Source organism: Leucopleurus acutus (assembly GCF_964270905.1).
Source record: "Leucopleurus acutus genome assembly, chromosome: 9".
Taxonomy (NCBI): domain Eukaryota; kingdom Metazoa; phylum Chordata; class Mammalia; order Artiodactyla; family Delphinidae; genus Leucopleurus; species Leucopleurus acutus.
Window position 1 is genome coordinate 71,777,919 of NC_139144.1, and position 18,332 is coordinate 71,796,250.

The 18,332-nt window shown below is 40.4% G+C and overlaps 1 protein-coding gene across 2 annotated transcripts in view; it reads right to left on the reverse strand.

Annotated features, from left to right (window-relative positions):
* DOCK4 (dedicator of cytokinesis 4) overlaps positions 1-18,332 on the reverse strand; it is a 481,996-nt gene that overhangs the window by 165,931 nt on the left and 297,733 nt on the right. For both annotated transcript variants that reach the window (XM_082846152.1, XM_082846151.1), the window contains exons 13-15: positions 14,651-14,776; positions 5,483-5,607; positions 4,523-4,685 (exon numbers count right to left, since the gene is read on the reverse strand). In XM_082846152.1, coding sequence (XP_082702278.1) covers positions 4,523-4,685; positions 5,483-5,607; positions 14,651-14,776 — 414 coding nt within the window. The remainder of the gene's footprint in view (positions 1-4,522; positions 4,686-5,482; positions 5,608-14,650; positions 14,777-18,332) is intronic.

Consider the following 18,332-nt stretch of genomic DNA (forward strand, 5'->3'; position numbering starts at 1 on the left):
GTTGATTTGACTGTCATTTTGGTGTGGTTTTTGGTATTCAATTCAGAAAGATAAAAAGAATCCAAGATGCATAAAATTAGCAAAGATAAGGAACAAAGCAACAGTTTCCCCAAATTTGCCTTCTGCTATAAAATAAAAATAAATACCAAACAAAGTTTGAAGTGCATGGCCTTTTGTCCTGAGCTATTAGATCAGGATTAATAAACTGAATGGACTGTTATGTATAATATGCATAACACGATCCCCTTTTACTAATAAAAACCCCGAGTTCATGGATTCTACCTCCTAACTTTTCAATTCATTCTTTCTAGTACCTCAACTCCAACAATTCTGCCCCCTGGGACCCCCAGTTTATTGACCCATCCCTCCATCCCCTCCACTCCAACTTCCCATTTCTGTGGTCCATCATTCTAATCACTTCCTTGAAAATACCCTCAACCCCTCCCCCCTCCACACTTCCACTAATAACACTGCACCCTTGTAAAATCCAATTTGTGGCTCATTCCATGCCTACACTAATCTAAGTTTAATTAATGTGCACTAACCACAGAAGCACCCCGGGATAGGCAAACTTCCTACATTTACCTAATAAACTCACTCTTCTACTTTTCCAGACAATAATTTCATCCAGTCTCCTCTCCTCTCAAGCCTCCAATACCTTGACACTTCCCTCACTTTCAGCTCATAGAGAGAATTCCCACATGCCCTAGCATCCACCTATTACCCACCTGCATCTGTCTTCCTGTACTAGGTCTAAACTGCTCTTACCCAAGGCGAATTCTTAACCTTGCGCACCGGGTCCCCTGCTCCTTCCCCAACTCAAGGACACTGCTCCTACAGCCGTCCCCACTCTTCTACATCAGTTTCTCCTCTCTACTGAATGATTTCTCTCTAACAAACATGCTTTAAATGCTCCATCTTAAAAAGAACACCACCAAAACACCAATTTCTGGTGACCCACTTTTTTTTATAGCTACTATCCCATTTCTCTGCTCACCTGTATTCTTTATAGCAAAGTTTCTCAAAAGATTTGTCTATACTCACTGCCTGCCCTTCCTTTTCTCCAGCTTATTCTTTGACTCACTCCAGCCAGGCTTTCAACACCACAAATCCACTAGAACAACTTGTCAGGTTCAGTGACCTCCATGATGCCAAATCAGGTGATAATTTCTCTGTCCTTATCTTATTTATCACTGGCACCTGACACATCTGCTCAATTCCCTCTTGAAAAACTTTCTTCATTTAGTCTCCTGGATTCTATTCTTCCTCGATTCTCCTTCAACCTCACTGGTTATTCCTTCTTAATCCACATAATGGCTACTTTACATTCTCCCCAAATCTAAAGGTGGCAGCGCCCCAGGGATCCATCCTTGGACTTCCCTCGCTATCTAAACTTACTTAGACATCTCGCCAGTCTCATGGCTTTGAAAACCTTCGACATCTGTGATGTGCTGCAGCTGGCCTGTACTGGCTCCCAAGAGCTGGCAGTGTACATCTCTCCCCAACTCCAAGATCAGTGACGTCATGTTGGCAGCTTGAAACTGACCATGGTGGGAGTATTTACCCCATGGAATCAGCAAATGCTATCATTTAGGGCTTCCCCTCCCCTCTCCATCACCCTGAGCGCTGGTTAAATATTTACAGCACACCACTGAACTATATGTTCTCATTGTCAAGTGTAAGTCTTCAGCTTGGATCTCATTCAACTGCCTACTTGATGCGTTGAACGTCCAATAGGCTTCTCAGCCTTAACATATTTAAAATGGAATGTTTGATTTTTGCTCTCCGAACAGATTCTTCCTGTTGTCTTCCCCACTTCATTAAATGACCACTTCATAATGAGGCCAAAATCTTGGGGTCAACCTTGAATTTTCTCCTTCTTTCACATCCAATCTGTCAATAAATCTGTAGACAAGAATCAAACCATTTAAATCTCTTACTTTGAGGACTGCATAAGCCTCCTAAATGGCCTGTTCCCATCTGGCCCACCTACAATCTACCATCCATATAGCAGCCAGACTTATCTCCAAACTAAAGCCTCTAATGCCTCTTCTCACTCCAAATAAAGTCAAAAGTCCTTCCCATGACCTAAAAGACAACAGGGGATCTGGCTCCCCTGCTACCTCTCTGGTTCTCACCTCCAAACTCTCTCACGTGCTCATTCTGGCCTCCTTGTTATTCCTTGACAGTGCCAACCGTGTTTCATGCCAACCATGTTTCAACCTCAAGTGTTTTATACTGACGGTTCTATATGCCTGAAATATTTTTTCCCCAGATACCCAAAGGCTCACACCTTCACTTCTTTTATGTTGTTGTTGACACACCTCTTTATCAGAGAGCTCTATCCTGACTGCCCTATGTAAAACAGCAACACAGCACCACTGCGTTCTAGCACCTAACTCCAGTTTAGTCTTCTTCACTGTATTTAACACTACTTGACATATTATAGATTTATTTGCTCAAGTGTTGTCTGTCTTCCCTCTTTAGAGTGAAAGATCTATGAGAGGAGGTATTTTGTTGTGTTCATTGATGTATTTTCAACGCCCAGTAAAATGGTTGACATACAGCAGGTATTTAATAAATATTTGTTTCATGAACAAATATTTTTAAATAAATACATGTACACACAAAGAACACTTGGAAGTTCATGTGATAAAATGACTACACTGATTATTTGTAGGGATTTTCTTTCTTCTTTACATGTTGCTGTTTCTTCTGAATTTTAACAATGAACATTAAAAACAAAACAAAACAAAACCCTCTGGTCAAGGTTTGAAGTACAAGGACAAGATGGCAGAGATCTAACAGGTTCTACTGAAAATCACCTTTAGTCCAGTTTCCAAGTTCTGAGTTATAGTAACTTTCTCCAAATGTTCTTCCTCCTTTTTCTCCCATTTCACTTTTATTTTCCTCTTTTTCTTCCTTAAAGCTCAAAGCTCATCTTAGGCCCAAGTGAGAATTTTTAACAAAGATTGGTGGAAGGAATGGTGTGGCACCATGGAAAGTCCTTTATTTTTTCTCACTTTAAATCCTACCCATGAAACTCTTCCAGGAATTTGGAAGAATGGTAAGACCCTGCTAGCCATCTCCCTATATTCTGAAACATCCACAAAAGCATAACTTGTGGAGCTTCTGAGCTAATTCCAAAACATTCCAAAGTCCCAACAACAAGACAAAGTCCTTCTCCTCTCCCTGAATCTTGGGCGAGTTACATAGCACTCAGGCGAGGTCACCGCATATCTACTGGCAATGCCTCCATTCCTTTCAGACTGGAGAGGAGCCTGCTGCTTCCCCAATAATGTGGTTCTTCTCTATCTCTTGATTTTATTTATTTATTTACCTATCTATCTATCTATCTATCTATTTATTTATTTATGGCTGTGTTGGGTCTTTGTTGCTGCACATGGGTTTTCTCTAGTTGCAGCAAGAGGGGGCTACTCTTTGTTGCAGTGCGTGGGTTTCTCATTGCAGTGGCTTCTCTTGTTGCGGAGCATGGGCTCTAGGCGTGCGGGCTTCAGTAGTTGTGGCGCATGGGCTTAGTTGCTCCACAGCATGTGGGATCTTCCCGGACCAGGGCTCGAACCCACGTCCCCTGCATTGGCGGGTGGATTCTTAACCACTATGCCACCAGGGAACTCCCTCTCTTGATTATTATACTGCTCTTGAAGCAAGATTCACCAGAACCTTCTCTGGTCACAATGTACACTACCAGAAGTGCACACTTCTGGGGCACAGGGAAAACCAGAATATCCCTAGACTGGGGGCTGGTGGAGGCAGGGAGTGGGGGCTTCAGAGGGTGGTAATGAATGCAAAAGAATTAAAATAGAGACAACAGGAAATGATAACTTTATGGATAAGTAATGTCCACATGAATAAATCCTGTAACGTCTGTACGTTTTGGGTTTTTTAGATCTATAAAATGGGGAAATTACTTCACATCATCTCTAAGACCTGTTTGAGTTGACATTACTTGATCCTCATTTGAATACTGTTTGAGGATGCACGGTGATGTAGATATATGCAAATCAATATGAATTGGAGCCAATCAGAGGCTTTTCTAGTGACTTCACATGCCTAGGAAAGTCCCCGAGGGTTCCCCTGAGCTGTCTGAGAGCTGGATCAGCTCTTGGCTGGAGAGACAGCAGATGGGTCAGGACTGCCTAAAACCACCTGAGCCAGTCAGGTCTTTACTGCTGCATCTTCTCGTTCTATCTAGTCTTTCCAGACTGTGAGAGTGATGAACTGGGTTTTATGAAAGTGACCAACTTAAGAAGAACCCTGTAGATTTCCATAGGTATTCTGTTTCCTTCCCCTCTTGCATCTATGTTTCCACAGAGGTTATTGGTTCTTCGAGAAGTGAGCCCATTCACCTCCCAGGAGTTCACTCACCTTCGTTTCTCTCTTGTGGAGGTCTCTGGTTTGTCACACACTTTCTACAGATTAGCCCACACTGTTGTTTCAGCTCAGTTAGCAGACTACCCAGCACAACAAAGCCATGGAGACAATCCTGCCAAACACTTACTGGAACAATGCCGGAACTCGAAGCGGATGTGCGCTCCCCTGAATTTATCCACAGGGATAGGAAGTTTCAGCAGCTCAGACCACCTGGGACTGTTGTTATGATAAAGCACAAAGGAGTGGTACTCGCTAGCTGGTGGCTCTCCAGAGCCAAAGGAGATAAAATCCTAATAAAGGAAATATGCAGGTTAAAGACAGCTTCATTTCAAGATGATGTGGGGAGGAGCAGAGCAATTGCTCTGCTGTATCTGCCTGCTCCCCAAATAGCATTTCAGGTGAAATTATCTCCTCAGTTCTTTACGGGCCTGTTTCTACACCTGCTTCTGCTGACAGGCTGTGTCTGTTTCATCCTGAGGCTGGTCTCCCAGGGTCTACTCCGCTAAGGGTGGACCTCAGTGACATGAGTGAGATGGGCAACTGTGTGCCCAATTTGGAGTCAACTACATGATAAAATTCTCAACCTGCTACAGCCAAAAGCCTGTTCTGTGCCTTCTTGTAAAACTCACTAAGCCCCGGGCTCACATGAACCACTTCTTCCATAAAGGAACCTGATATTACAACCCCAATTAGTTAAGAGCTTAATCCTCATGCCCTATTTTGTTTAAAATGAAAATACATAGGATGACCTATGATTTTTGTTTTGTTTTACCAATTGCCAAAAGCAAAAGTATGCATCTTCAAAACTATGACAGATGAAGGGGGAAAAATTAAATGGCATAAAAATGCTGCATTTAGGAATACCTGTTAGGACATTGCTGACACAAACGAACTGTAAAAGCCTTTTTTTTTTCCTACTTTCTTTTCTAAAAGGCATTTTCATAATTTAAGAAAAAACTACACAGGGGTGGAAAAGAAAAATAAGATTGGAAATAATGCAAATCAGAAATTAGCTGATCGCATTAAAGATGAACCCAAAGCAAGGATGTGGAATTGTTTTACCAAAAAGAATCCAGCATTAACGTACCTTCAAGGTCTGGCCGCTACTCTCTACAATGAACATCGTAACTTCCACATTTCTGGCCACACTCTTTCCTCCTTTCTCAAATTCTCCCCTTTCTATAGTGATGTATAAATCATTACGCATTTCACCTAGTAGGAGAGGAAAATTGAAACCATGTTATATATAGTAAAAAGTGTAATAAAGTACTCTATCAAGAAAAACTTCAGTTCATAAAAAATAGTGTTATAGCATACATATAAAAGTAAAATATACAATATTTATACTTTTATAAAAAGGTCCCCACCCTTACTACCAACATCCGAGAAAAGCAAAGGCCAGCTTCTGCTAGTCTGAGTTAGCAATACTGAAGATGCACATTTAGGAGGACAGTACTGGGCCTGGGTAGGAAGGTGTTGTCAAATTTCACCATTTTTCAGTATTTCCCTCATTTCATTTACGAGGTGCGATTACAAAATGACAGCCTAGCAGGGGTGGCTCAAAGAAACTAGTCTTAATACTTTATAGTCACAGCATTTAGAGAAGAAGAAATACCTACCTAAGTGGAAGAAAATGATCGGACTGCAAAGGGTACAGTTACAATTTAAACCTTTTCCAAAATTCGTGGATGAAATGACCTCACTACTGGAAGAATCCAGATTAGTGTTTATGAACAGATGTAGAATAAGTCAGTCATACAGACACACTTGGCTTAATATTTCTTGCCATCAAGCTATAAAACAAATGAGAAGGGCCCTGGATTCAAACTGACATAGTCTATGTACACATATATCATCTATTTTCGTTTCTCCATTAGCTATTTATAAACTTGAATGCTTTTTCATCTTGCCCCCCTTTCTTATTCCTGCAAGAAAAAAGTAGAATAGAACGCCAACTAGCAGCGTGAGGCGAACACGCTCGGCAGCATGCTTTGATCTCTCCTGTAAGAATTAAATTAGGGGTAAGCAGGGAGTGGATACGGACATGAGAAGTAAGTAAACCAAGTGTGACTAGAAAGTTTTTGAAGGTAAATGTTGGTGAGGTTGGCAAGGTTGAATTTACTTAACATAGCTTTCAAACATTTGAAGGCCCAAACGCAATATATGTTTTTGCTAATAAAAAATCTCTCCTTAAGAAAGTAAATCACCAGAAGGAACAATAACCATACAAATATGCCCACACCTGGGAAATTTCTCAAACTTCCTGACCGAAGTGTTTCTAAGAAAGTACCCTAGCTTTCAAAAACATGGAGGAATACAGGTGTGCCTGGTCACCTTCCTTCATAAAGACCAACTTTTAATGAGGACATCATTTGCAAATGACTTTGGCGGAACAGGAAACAGATGGGCCATAAAAGAGAGAAACAGAATAAGTTCTAAAAGGGATGACGTCTCACCCACCCTTTACAAAGAGTATATAAGGAATACATTAGTGGAAACAACTAATACAGTGGTCTCTGTCTTATGAATTTCTCAGTACTCTCACACAACTCATACAAATCAACCTGGAAAGGCAATGAACTTGGAATTCCAGGAGAAAAGCAACGTATTTCAACACATGTAAAATTATACGTGTATGCTCTGAAGGTTTTTTGTTTTAACCATATCCATTAAAAAAAAATTTTAAGAGAAAATGGTCCAGTAAATTTTACAAGTTTTCTAGTTTTTTTATAACCCAGTTCATCTAATTACTATAAAGTTATCATTTTATATATATGTATTCATACATACATAACACACATTCTCAATGCTATTTATTTTAACAATTACATTATAGAATAAATAAGCTCACAAACTTTGTCCTCTGAAGCCATCAATTTCAACTCAAAACAGGTCTGCAATGCTAACGGTCTGCACACGTACTATTTCAACAATCCGAGAGGAAATTCTTGACAATAGTTTTCCCGCGAACAGACTTGGCAGGTAAAAACACAACACAAAAATCAAGGTACTTCAGAGCAAAAGATGTTAGTTAACAGTAGTAAAATTCCTTTGCTTCTTGGAGTAGGTGACACATGGTGAGTGGCCGTGCTTACACACAGACTATAAAACACACACTGATTAATGGGAAGTACAGCTACAGGAGTTTTTACCTTAGAAATTTCTCATAATGAGTGATTAGCTTGTCCAAACTACACGGGGATTAACTGTCACACAAAATGGAGAGGAAGTGTTTCTTGGGAGGGGGACTTCCAACTCTCAGCTGTTGGAAGGACCGGCAACTCTGACTTAAGCAAAGACGGGGGGTGGGGAGCGGGGGCGATGAGGGAGGTTTGCAAGGCAACCTGTCTCCCCCACTCTGTGTGCAGGCTGGCCCTACAGAAGAACAGGGGTGGGGGGACAGTAACATACTGCCAGTGCCAGGAAATTCTCTCTTCGTGTATTCATTCAGCAAATATACCGTGAACACCTACTATGTGCCAGATATTATTCTAGGCCCAGTAGATTCAGCAGTGAACAAAGCAAAAATGGCTTCCCTGTGGAGGGATTCTAGTAGGAGTAGGTCTTGAACAAAGAAGTAAAACACAGAGCACACTAAATAATGCTAAGTGCCATGGATAAAAGTAAGAGGAGACGGGGTGTTGAATGGAGGGGAGGGGGTGTCACATGAGAGAGGCCCTCACTAAGAGGAGGAGACATCTGTGGAAGCTATGGTGTGTTCCAAAGGGACCAAAGTTAAAAATGGCCTTTGCTTCCCAAATGGACCCCTAGAGCTGGTTTAGCTTATAACTTTGCTGGATTCTTCTCTCTCTTCTGAATTCAAATAAGCCTAAAAAAAGGTAGGGTCACAGGAAGACTGGAATAAGGAGATCTGGATTCAAGTCTTTCTCTGCTACCGTCTATTCTCTGTGACATTAGTCTAGACAGGGTAAGATAAACCTTGGGGCCTCAAGTTTCTGTGTTATGAAAGTGGGGAAGGGGTAAAGGCAGAGAGGTAGGGATGGGAGAGGCAGTAGGAGGGCCGAGACTATTATGTCATGCTTGCTGTTTCTGTGACTTACAAAAGAAGTTCTGGACTGTAACACACTCATAAATTAAAACACCTTATACATATGTTTTAGTTTTCTGTTCTTTAACTGTCCCTGTCCCTGTAACCCTCTTTATCTTTTGCAAAACTTTTAGACTAAAATAAGATTTCTTTGAAAAGAGAATACATGACAAGAACATTTCTCCTGAATGCCATTCTGCCTGTGTCCCCCCAGGAATCTACAGCTTGCTATGTTCTAATACTGCAAGGTGCCACGTTTTGCCAAAATATGCAGAAGGATAAAGTTGAAACAAGTGCTAATTAAAGTCAATACACTTGAGGTTGGCTCTGAAGAAAACTAATAAGCCCAAATGGTGTTAAGAAAGCACCTTGGGTAATTAGGAGAGAAATCATAAACTAAGTATGAAATGGAGTCATAGCACCAATTGTGAAAAGCTACTTGCCTGACAATGTTTATTAATACCTTGCACATCTTAAATTTATTGCTCTGTAAATTTGATGTGCTTGACACTTCTCTCTGTTTCACAGGCCCACTGACTGGGAAGCCTCTACACATGTGAAGGCTTCTCAAAACATCACTGTAGATGAGATAGAGATAAGGCCACAGCAATAGGAACAAACTCAAAAAGAGTTCAGTGACTACAATCAAATGAGGTTGATTTATGGCTTGACCTCAACAGGCAAGAGGTTTTTATCAGTAGCTGAAAACCTGATCCTTGATTCTGTCCTATGAATGAACTGGATAAAGGCATAGAGGACATGCTCATCACGTCAAGTAAACCACTGTCCCCAGCCACAGGGGCTAGTCCAGTGCCTTTTCTGTGCTAGATATTTGCTGTTATTTTTGGAACTGGAAAAGAAAAGTTCCTGTCCTTCTTAAAAACAAAAGAACATACATAAAAGACTCCGGGTTTTTGTGAACTTAGATGATGATGATGATGATGTTTAGCAGTAGATAGTAGCAGATAGACAGTAGTCAGGTACTTAGAGCCAAGTGCTACAAGTAGAATATCTCATTAAATCCTCATATTAACCTTATAGAAAGGCCCTATTATTTCCATTTTACAGATGAGGAAACTAAACTATAGAGATTAAGAATCATGCCCAATGTACTATCCGTATCTCTGCTTTACCCATGAAAATATAATTCAATAGGATGAGAACATCCATCAAATAAGCTAGTGCAATTCAGCCTTTGTCTCCAAAAGACTAGTGCCTTGAGCAAGGAAGGTAACAGTCCCACCCTGATTGGTCAGACCAATTATGAAGCACTGATTTCATTTCTAGGACAGAGACAGACAGAAACGGTATCATCCAGACCATAAATGATATGGAGAAGGGACCCATCAGAGGAGAGATGAGGGAGACGAGAGTTAACTGAATTTTAAAATGTTGAGGTTACAAGCAGAGAAACTCAACCCAATGGATAGAAGGTAGAGGGAGACGAGTTCAACATGAAAGAGGTCATTTTGAGAGAAGATGTAAGATGTGATGGTGTGATCTTGGCCATTATTAATACTCAAGTACAAGCCGGAAAACCATCCTCAGGGACCTCAGGAGGACATTCATGCATTGGACACATGGCTGAGCTGGATGGCCCTTCATGTGTGTAGCAGGCACCCCGTTACCTCCCCAAAGACGTCCAGGTCCTAATCCTGGGAACCTGTGAATAGATTACTTTACACGGCAAAAGGGACTTCGCAGATGTGATTAAGCTGACAATCTTGAGATGGGGAGATTTTCTTTGATCATCAGGGTGGACTCAATATAATTACAAAGGTCCTTATAAGAGGGAGGCAGAAGGTCAGGGTCAGAGAAGGGGATATGATGAGAGAAGCAGAGGTTGAATGATGTTGGGCCATAAGCCAAAGAGTACAGGGAGTCTCCAGAAGCTGGCAAAGACAAGAAAAGGCATTCTCCTTTAGAGAATGCATCAGAAGAAATGCAGCCCTGCTGACACCCTGGTATTAGCCCAGTGAGGCTCATGCAAACTCCTCATCTCCGGAACGGTAGAACAGTACCTTTGCATTGTTTTGAGCCACCCCATTTGCGAAGATTTGTTACAGGAGCCATAGGAAACTAATATAATATGCCATTCACACCTAGGCTTCTACTACTTCAGGATACCTTCAGGGCAGCGGGGGGGGGGGAGGGGCAGGGTGAGGGACAGGGGCAAGATTCACAAGTAACAGGAAATCAAGGCAGACCACACACAGGGAAAACTTGTGCATGGGATGAAAAATTAACCTTGGATTTCTCACATAGAGTACACTTCAGTAAAACATATCTGTTCTCGTTTTTGTTTTGCTTTATTTTAAAAGAATACTCTGAGATGTTAAACTTTCGAGGGGGTAGCTTTTTAATTTCTGTTTATGACTATCGAGCAAGCAATGGCAAATGATACAACAGCAGCCATGAAGGACTTTCCAGACAGTGCTGCACAAAGACAGGAGCAGGGATGGGCTGCCCTTCATACTCTAGGACAACGCATGCATTTCTGGTAGTGTCTGTTGGGGAAACCCCACACCCTTGGGCAAGTGGGGCATGTAAGCTTCATAATTTGGGGGCAGCAGCCTCTTCCCCAATGTGATCTGGGGCTGGGATCCAACCTCAGGGTGACACGCCTTCCCCTCTCTTTGGTCACTGTGGCATTCCTTGGGTGAAAGACCACCACTCCTTGGTGACATGATCAGGGGTTCAGAACTAAGCAGAGTAGTTGCACCTATACGATATGGAGGTCCAGTGACTTGGACTGGGGCGTGGTGAGCTTTGGTTAGATTTACGATATATTTTTAGGGAATATCAAATAAAGCAGGGTCCCACTTGCTTTCTCCAAAAGAAGGATTATCTGAGGCAATTCCATCTGGTGATGTACATGTCTCTATCAGTAAGTGGTAAATAATAATAATAATATATATATTTAAAAGAATAAAATTATATATCTTCTTAAATGGGAGGCAAACATCTCTACAACATTCTTCTTACCCCAGTCTTATAAATCACTATCTAGTCAACTTTAACCAAATAGAAATTTGACTTATTTGAACTATTGCCTAAAGACCAAAGGAAAAGGAGGCTTACTCTGGAAAATACTTGTAAAATAAACTTAAACAAATCTGGAAATCACCATCACAGCTACTACTGCTGGCAACCATTTGAAACATAGGCTCTGTTCATCGCTTTCAGTGTGAGCCTCTAGCCTCCAAATCTCAACCCTTCCCTCCCCTATCAGTCCACCACTTTCCTTAATTCTTTTTAGGATTAGGAACTGCCAAGATGTATTAAAAGTGAATGCAATGGAAGGTATTAATTAGGTGTTCCTTAACAAAGAGGGATAGTTTTACCGGTTGATATGTGACAACAAGTCTCCAGGAGAGAGGGTACAGGTAGGGAAGATAAAGTAGGGAGACCATGATGATTGCCTAGAAAGAAGCGTAAACTCAGAATAAGAATGGACCCTTAGGGTGGGAGGAGGACACCGCCTCACCTCCCATGACATTCCTGACACATCAGCCAGCTTTGTTCCAAAGCGTCTGGTGGATGGAAACTTAGTCCTTCCTGATATTCAGCAACGGCTCGAGCTCTGCTTTGTACAGTCTGTTAAGACATTTAAAGCTTGGCTGTGCAATCCCATAACGACTGCCACATGTGGCACCTGAGTCCTTGAAATGTGACTTGGCTGGAAAGAGATGTGCTGTAATGTATAGTAGTTGCCAGCCTCCAAAGACTTAGGTTGAAATAGTGTAACATAACTCATTATGAATTTTTTATATGGATTACCTCTTAAAACGATATTTTGGATGCATTGGGTTAAATAAAATATATTGTTAAAATTAATTTCATCTCTTTCTTCCTACTTTTTTTTAAATGGTTACTAGAAAAGTTAAAATTACATTTGTGGCTCGCACTGTATTTCAACTGGAGAGCATTGACTGAAACATTTTCACTGCCCTCCCTCTCATGGGCTCAGAGGCCAGACCATGGAACTTTCTGTAGAGTTATTTGGTTCATAGGTGGCAGTGATGGAGCTTCACAGAGGGTAACTTTTCTTCTTTGGAAACTGGGTACTCTAAGAAATAAAGTGCTGAATGACTGACCCTTAGCAACAGGAAGGGTTCAGAGGACTTCATGACAGGCCGAAAGCACATGGGCAGGTAGTCTCCTTATACCAGGTGACATTCCCGAGACCAGCCCATGCAAAAGCCAGACCAAGGGGAGAATCTCTGTTTACACGGTTTTCCCATCCCAAATAGAGTTTGGCATTGATGACATTCTGTGATCCTCAAGAAGAGTTTTGTGTACGTTCCTGTTAGTGTCAGGACCACAGATAATTCATTCTGCAGAAAGGCAGTAACTAAGTTAATGAAGGTCCTGTAGGTATAAACACGTGCTTCACCCATCCTGACCCCTATTCACAATACTAACTCTGAAGGACAAGTCTAGAAAAACAAAAGGAAAACAAACAAAAAACCCCATCATCCTAGCAGACTGTCAATATAACACTGGGATCAGAAATGCTGTGCACATATATTTTCTTATTGAAAACTCAGCTCAAGTTTTCATCAGAGCCACCAGTGAGAATTAACTGACAAGTCAAAATTCTAAAAAATAACAAAGGAAAACAAAACAATGGCTGTTATGTTTGCCAATGTAAAACATTCCATTGAGTTGTAAAGTTGCTTTCCGCTGCTTAAGTTAATATACACATCCTTCCCTTCTCCATCTAATTTGAAAGACTCAAAAGCCAAAGAAGAAAAAATGAGAGAAGAAAAAGAAGAAAGTGCTTTAAAAAAAATCTCTTGCAGTCTTGGGCACTGCAGACATGTGTCTAGGAGGATTGATTCCCTGGTCAGCATGAACCTCGTCATAACGTGGTGTGGGAAAGGGACAGAAGTGAGACTTATTCCATAGAAAGCTCATTTTCATCATTAAAGCCAGACAAGAGCTGTATGAGCACAGCACACCCCAGACAATTATTCAGCCAGTGAAGTGTCATGTTGCTTAATATTTTTCCATTTCTCAATGATGCGGCTCAGAGACCAAGCTGAGGAATTCTTTTAGCAGCTGGCTGCATTCTGTTCTAAAATATGCTTTTTATATTAGATTTACCCATCAATTTGCTTCCCAGTGGGATGAAATTTTTTTCTTTTTTGTTAAAGAGGAAATACCAGCTATTTATAGCAACTGAAGGAAATAATGAATGGTTGCAAGAGCCACTGAATAACATGCCACCAAGTAAACAGTGCTGTAAACAGTCATTTTCGACAATAGTTAACAGAAGATGCTCAGGCAGACTGGGTCCCTAAGCTAGGTCAGGCCATCTCAGGAAACTTTCCAGGATGTTCTCTTAGGCTTTCCTGCATGAATGCATTTCCGTCAGGAGATCACAAAATGCCGCGACAGTCAATGCCAGTCAGTTTCTGCATCATGTTAGGTCTTTATGGACAACAGTCCTACCATCAGTCTCATAACTGCGCCAGAGGCCTGTCAGATGCAACTTCCATTGCTTGCTTTTTACACATGGGATTTAAACAGTGATTTAAAGGATCTCATTTCTAAAAATACTGTTGACAATTTGAGACTATTTGGTCTTTCTATTTTTTTTTTTCTTGGTTGTGGAAAGTAGGATGTAGAGCCCTGAGAAAGACTTACTTGGCATTTACTTTGTTGGTGTGAATCTCCTTAACTTCTACCATTTCCACTCAGAAACACACACTGTTTTGGAGTGTCTTTTGGTTGCTAATATAGATCTGATTTATATATACAAATAGAACGAGGAGATGTATAGAAATACATATGGCGTTTGCACATGGCTGCTTATTTATATACACACATACATACATATCTCTGGTGGAAAAAGCCTCCAAAAAAGGCTAACCATTGCTTAATGGTTCTTGCCAAAACCTGTAAGGATTTCCCCTAAGTGACTTCAATAACACTTCCCACCAGAGGGTAAAATATTTTCTGTATTCAACTTCAGTTTTCCTATTATGGCCATAATGAAATGCAACCATGACCCCCACAAGTTATCCACCCTAATATAATAAAAATGTAAAGACTTTTTTAAAAAGGAATTAAATATCTCATTTTATTCTTAAGCATGGCCCATTTGAACTCTTTGAAGCTGACAATTTGAAAAATTTCTCAAGCGTCAAAAGCAGACAAAGTAGCCATATTTCATCATGTAGTGCATCCCAAGTCACTTACCAGGCATAATAATATTAGAAAAACCCAACTTCCGGGTGATGGATACTCCATGAGAAAATACTGATGAGTATTCCCTTCTGATTTGTTCAATGTCTCCATGCAAGAGTTGTAGGGAAACTGCTAAACCTAAAACAAAGGAGACCAGAGTTAAAAAAAGGACAGAAACAGCATGAACAGAAACTGAAATTGTTTCAACAAGCCCAAATCTATGGTATCATTGTTTTAAACTGAAGATTAATATTCAGACAAAATTAATGGAATCTATAAGACAAATATCTAGAGAATACTTTTCCAACTTGACTACCTGAGTTTTTCCACTTACAAAGAAGGTTCCAAGAAGCTAGAAAAAACCTGAACAGAACACTAAGAAGAGGAAGTCTGGCTTCCAGTCCCATCACCTGCTTCTCCAGCACCCTGCCAGACAGAAACACCCCTGCACCAACCTCAGCCTAGCAAATGGCAGGGGCTATCCAGCCCTGGAAGATATTGATCTTAAAAAGGGAGTTCTAATTTCTTTAAAACTCTATAAGGCCTGTGAATAATTACTAATCAAATGTCATAAACATGAACCCAAAGCTAAACACATAAAAATTCAAGGATCTTAAGGATATTCAGAGATTTTTAAAAAAAAATTTAAAAAAGGTGATTGTAATAAAACCAACATTATATTCTTAATATTATATACAGTAGAAACTCATAATCACATTATTTTCTACTGAGCAGAATTGAGCAGGATGCAGGCCACTTTGATAAACAAGAGGGAATTTAGTCAGTAAAATAGTAAAATTAAATTTTTTTGTTACCCCAATTATACTGACATTACCACAGCGGGATATACTGAGGACATTGAATGATACGTTTTTCATACCTTATTCTCCCAACTCTAGCTATAGGAAAAAATTAATGTCCTATCTTTTTGAATACTTATGTTTGCCTATTTCCAACATGCTGTTTCTCTTTCAGTCTTTTAATTCCCTGTTCCTTTTTTCTTCTATTATTTTAAAACAAAAAAGACAAAAAAAAAAAAAAGTCCCTCACTTACGTTAGTGATAGAAAATGAAACCAGTCAAAGGTGACTTATTTTTTTAAAAACTTTCAATCATCATTAACCTGAATTCAATTTTAAAATGAATTTGGATGGTGGATCAAGAGAATGATAAATCTGTACTCCAAAGATCCTCCATCTACATCATTACTTATCACCCTTTTCACTCAGTTACATACATACTATTGTGGAAGTAGTCACTCCCAATTCCTAATGCACAGCACTACAATGTTATCTGCAAACATACACCATAAGCATGGCAACAATCATGCTGGGATGCAACAGAAATGCAAGACATTTGCCATGCATCTAGATTGGAATCTTCCTTTCACTTGTCTTCAGTAAAATGAAGAAACAAACAACAACAAAAGTAGTGTTCTGTTGGTTTGTTTGCTTGCTTTTCAATAGAGTGGGTAAAACATCAGGAAAATTTGTTTTTATAAAAAAGTACTAGGCTCGGAAAGAAGATGGAGCCTTTCCTGGGGTTCAAATCTGACCTAGATGAGGCATACCCAAAAAGGCAATGACATAAGAAAAGAAGGGCAGGATGTGGCTGCATCACTGTGTCCTCTGGTGTGTGGATCTAATAGAATGCTGGTGTCAGAAAGTTGTGAGAATTAGATTAAATCTGGCAGGCACTCAGGAACTTTAATTAAATCTTCATCCTATTTTCACCTAACTATCCTTTAGCTCCCTCCCTGCCCCCAGCCCACACGAGATGGATGACTGAGGGTGATGGAGTGGAGGATCGTCAGTCCTCTGATAGCCACATGGAATGAAGCAGGGGAGAATGAGTCATCTGGATGGTTGGATGCGGACAACTTGGATGTGGTACTACTGGTTCCTTTTAAAACCCAGAGGCTGGTGACTGAAGATAAACTAACACATGTTATAATCCATCTGTCCCAGCAGCTATTTCTTCCTGACTCATGCTCTCCCGGTACCCCCACCTCATTACTGGTGTCTCTGTTCTCCTCCTACTTCTGTCCTTTTGCCTTCAAAACACTCACCCACACTGTCATCATCATGAACATCAGCAGAAGCTGATATCTGTAGAATAGCAGTGTGCCAGACACAGTATGTAATAACCATCCCTCCTGCTGGGTAGAGCACTGTTCTAGTACCCCAGGACACTATAAGCAATGCTTTCACATAGAGAATCACTAAACAAAATTCTTGAGGTCCTGTGATGCTTTGCAAGGACAGATCATTTTACTAGAACTTCTCATCAAAGGACCTGATCAGAGATACTAGCAACCTTATGTGGTATGTACAATGTAAGAAAAGAACTAAACAGTAATGAAAAAACAAAGAGATCATGTTATTCAGGGTAGAGACTAGAGGAAGGAAATTGACCAGAATTCTTGTTTTGCTCTATTGGAGCCAGAATTCATTTAACCATCAGTGATTTATTTTATTTTATTTTTTACATAAGTTGAACGCAGAGGATAAGACAATGAGAAAAGAAAGGCATTCAGTCAATGTGGATTCTAAAGACAATTAAAGATAGGAAATAGAGAAAAAATAAGTTTTGTGGAAAGACAGATAGATGTAAGCATGAACAAAGAAATGCATCAATGTTCTCGAGATAGCCAGAGCCACTGAGATGAGAGAAGGCAAGAGGATAGAGAGGACCCAAGTAGAAGACAACAGACAGAAATGAGCCAGCTAATGGATAAGGGAAGGCAATGAGGAAGTGACAGGGGGAAAACAGACAAAATAGTAGAGGGGAAAAAGGAAAATTAGGCATTCAACAGTTGAATGCATTCTAAAATTTAGTTAGAAGATATGGTAGTTTTCAATCTGAAGGTTTAGAAAGATATAGATGAAAGCCCCAGGCATAATGATTTCATTTGTCTGGCCTACTGATATCAATTTGGAGGGGAAGGTATTGTTGAGGTGACCCAATTTCTTCAGAATGAAGAACTCACCGAGAATCAAGAACTGGAAAGGTCAAGTGGGCCAAGGGTTTGACCACAATGTACTTGGCTCTTCCCAAATCATCAATTCAATTTCCATTAAAAAACCACAACACTTAACAAAGAAACAACAAAGAGGGGGTGTACTTTCAGGAAGACAAAGAAACATGACATAGTAGTGAGTCTACAGGGACCAGCCCACCAAGAGCCACTGCAATACTATTTATTTTTCAATCAGGGAAACTCCTGATCCTGTTTTTATAGTGGTTCTTAAATATCTCGACTAAAATGAACAGGTTGGCTAAATGACTCACTAGACAATAACAAATAATGTATGAAGACAAAGAAACTATTCTTCACTACAAAGGGGAGACTTATCAAATATTCGCCCATTCCAATTACCTGAGGTTTAGTCCTATCCTTTCAGGAGTGTAGCTTATGATACAAGGTATGTTCACAGTGCAGTATTTTTCTTCCTATTCTCTTTCTTGTCATACTTCACTGTCCTCGCCTTACCTGTTACATCTGGGGCTGGAGCAACTTCTAAAATTTTATCTGCACACTTTAACTTACTCCTTCCGCAATTCAAACTGTCCACTTTGGGCCAGGCAGTAACTTCCAGCTTGAGTGGAAGGTGGAGGGTGAGAAATAAGGGTGTACACAATAGGGTCTCTGATCCAAAGAAGCTGATCATCCAATAATGAAAGTAAGACACACA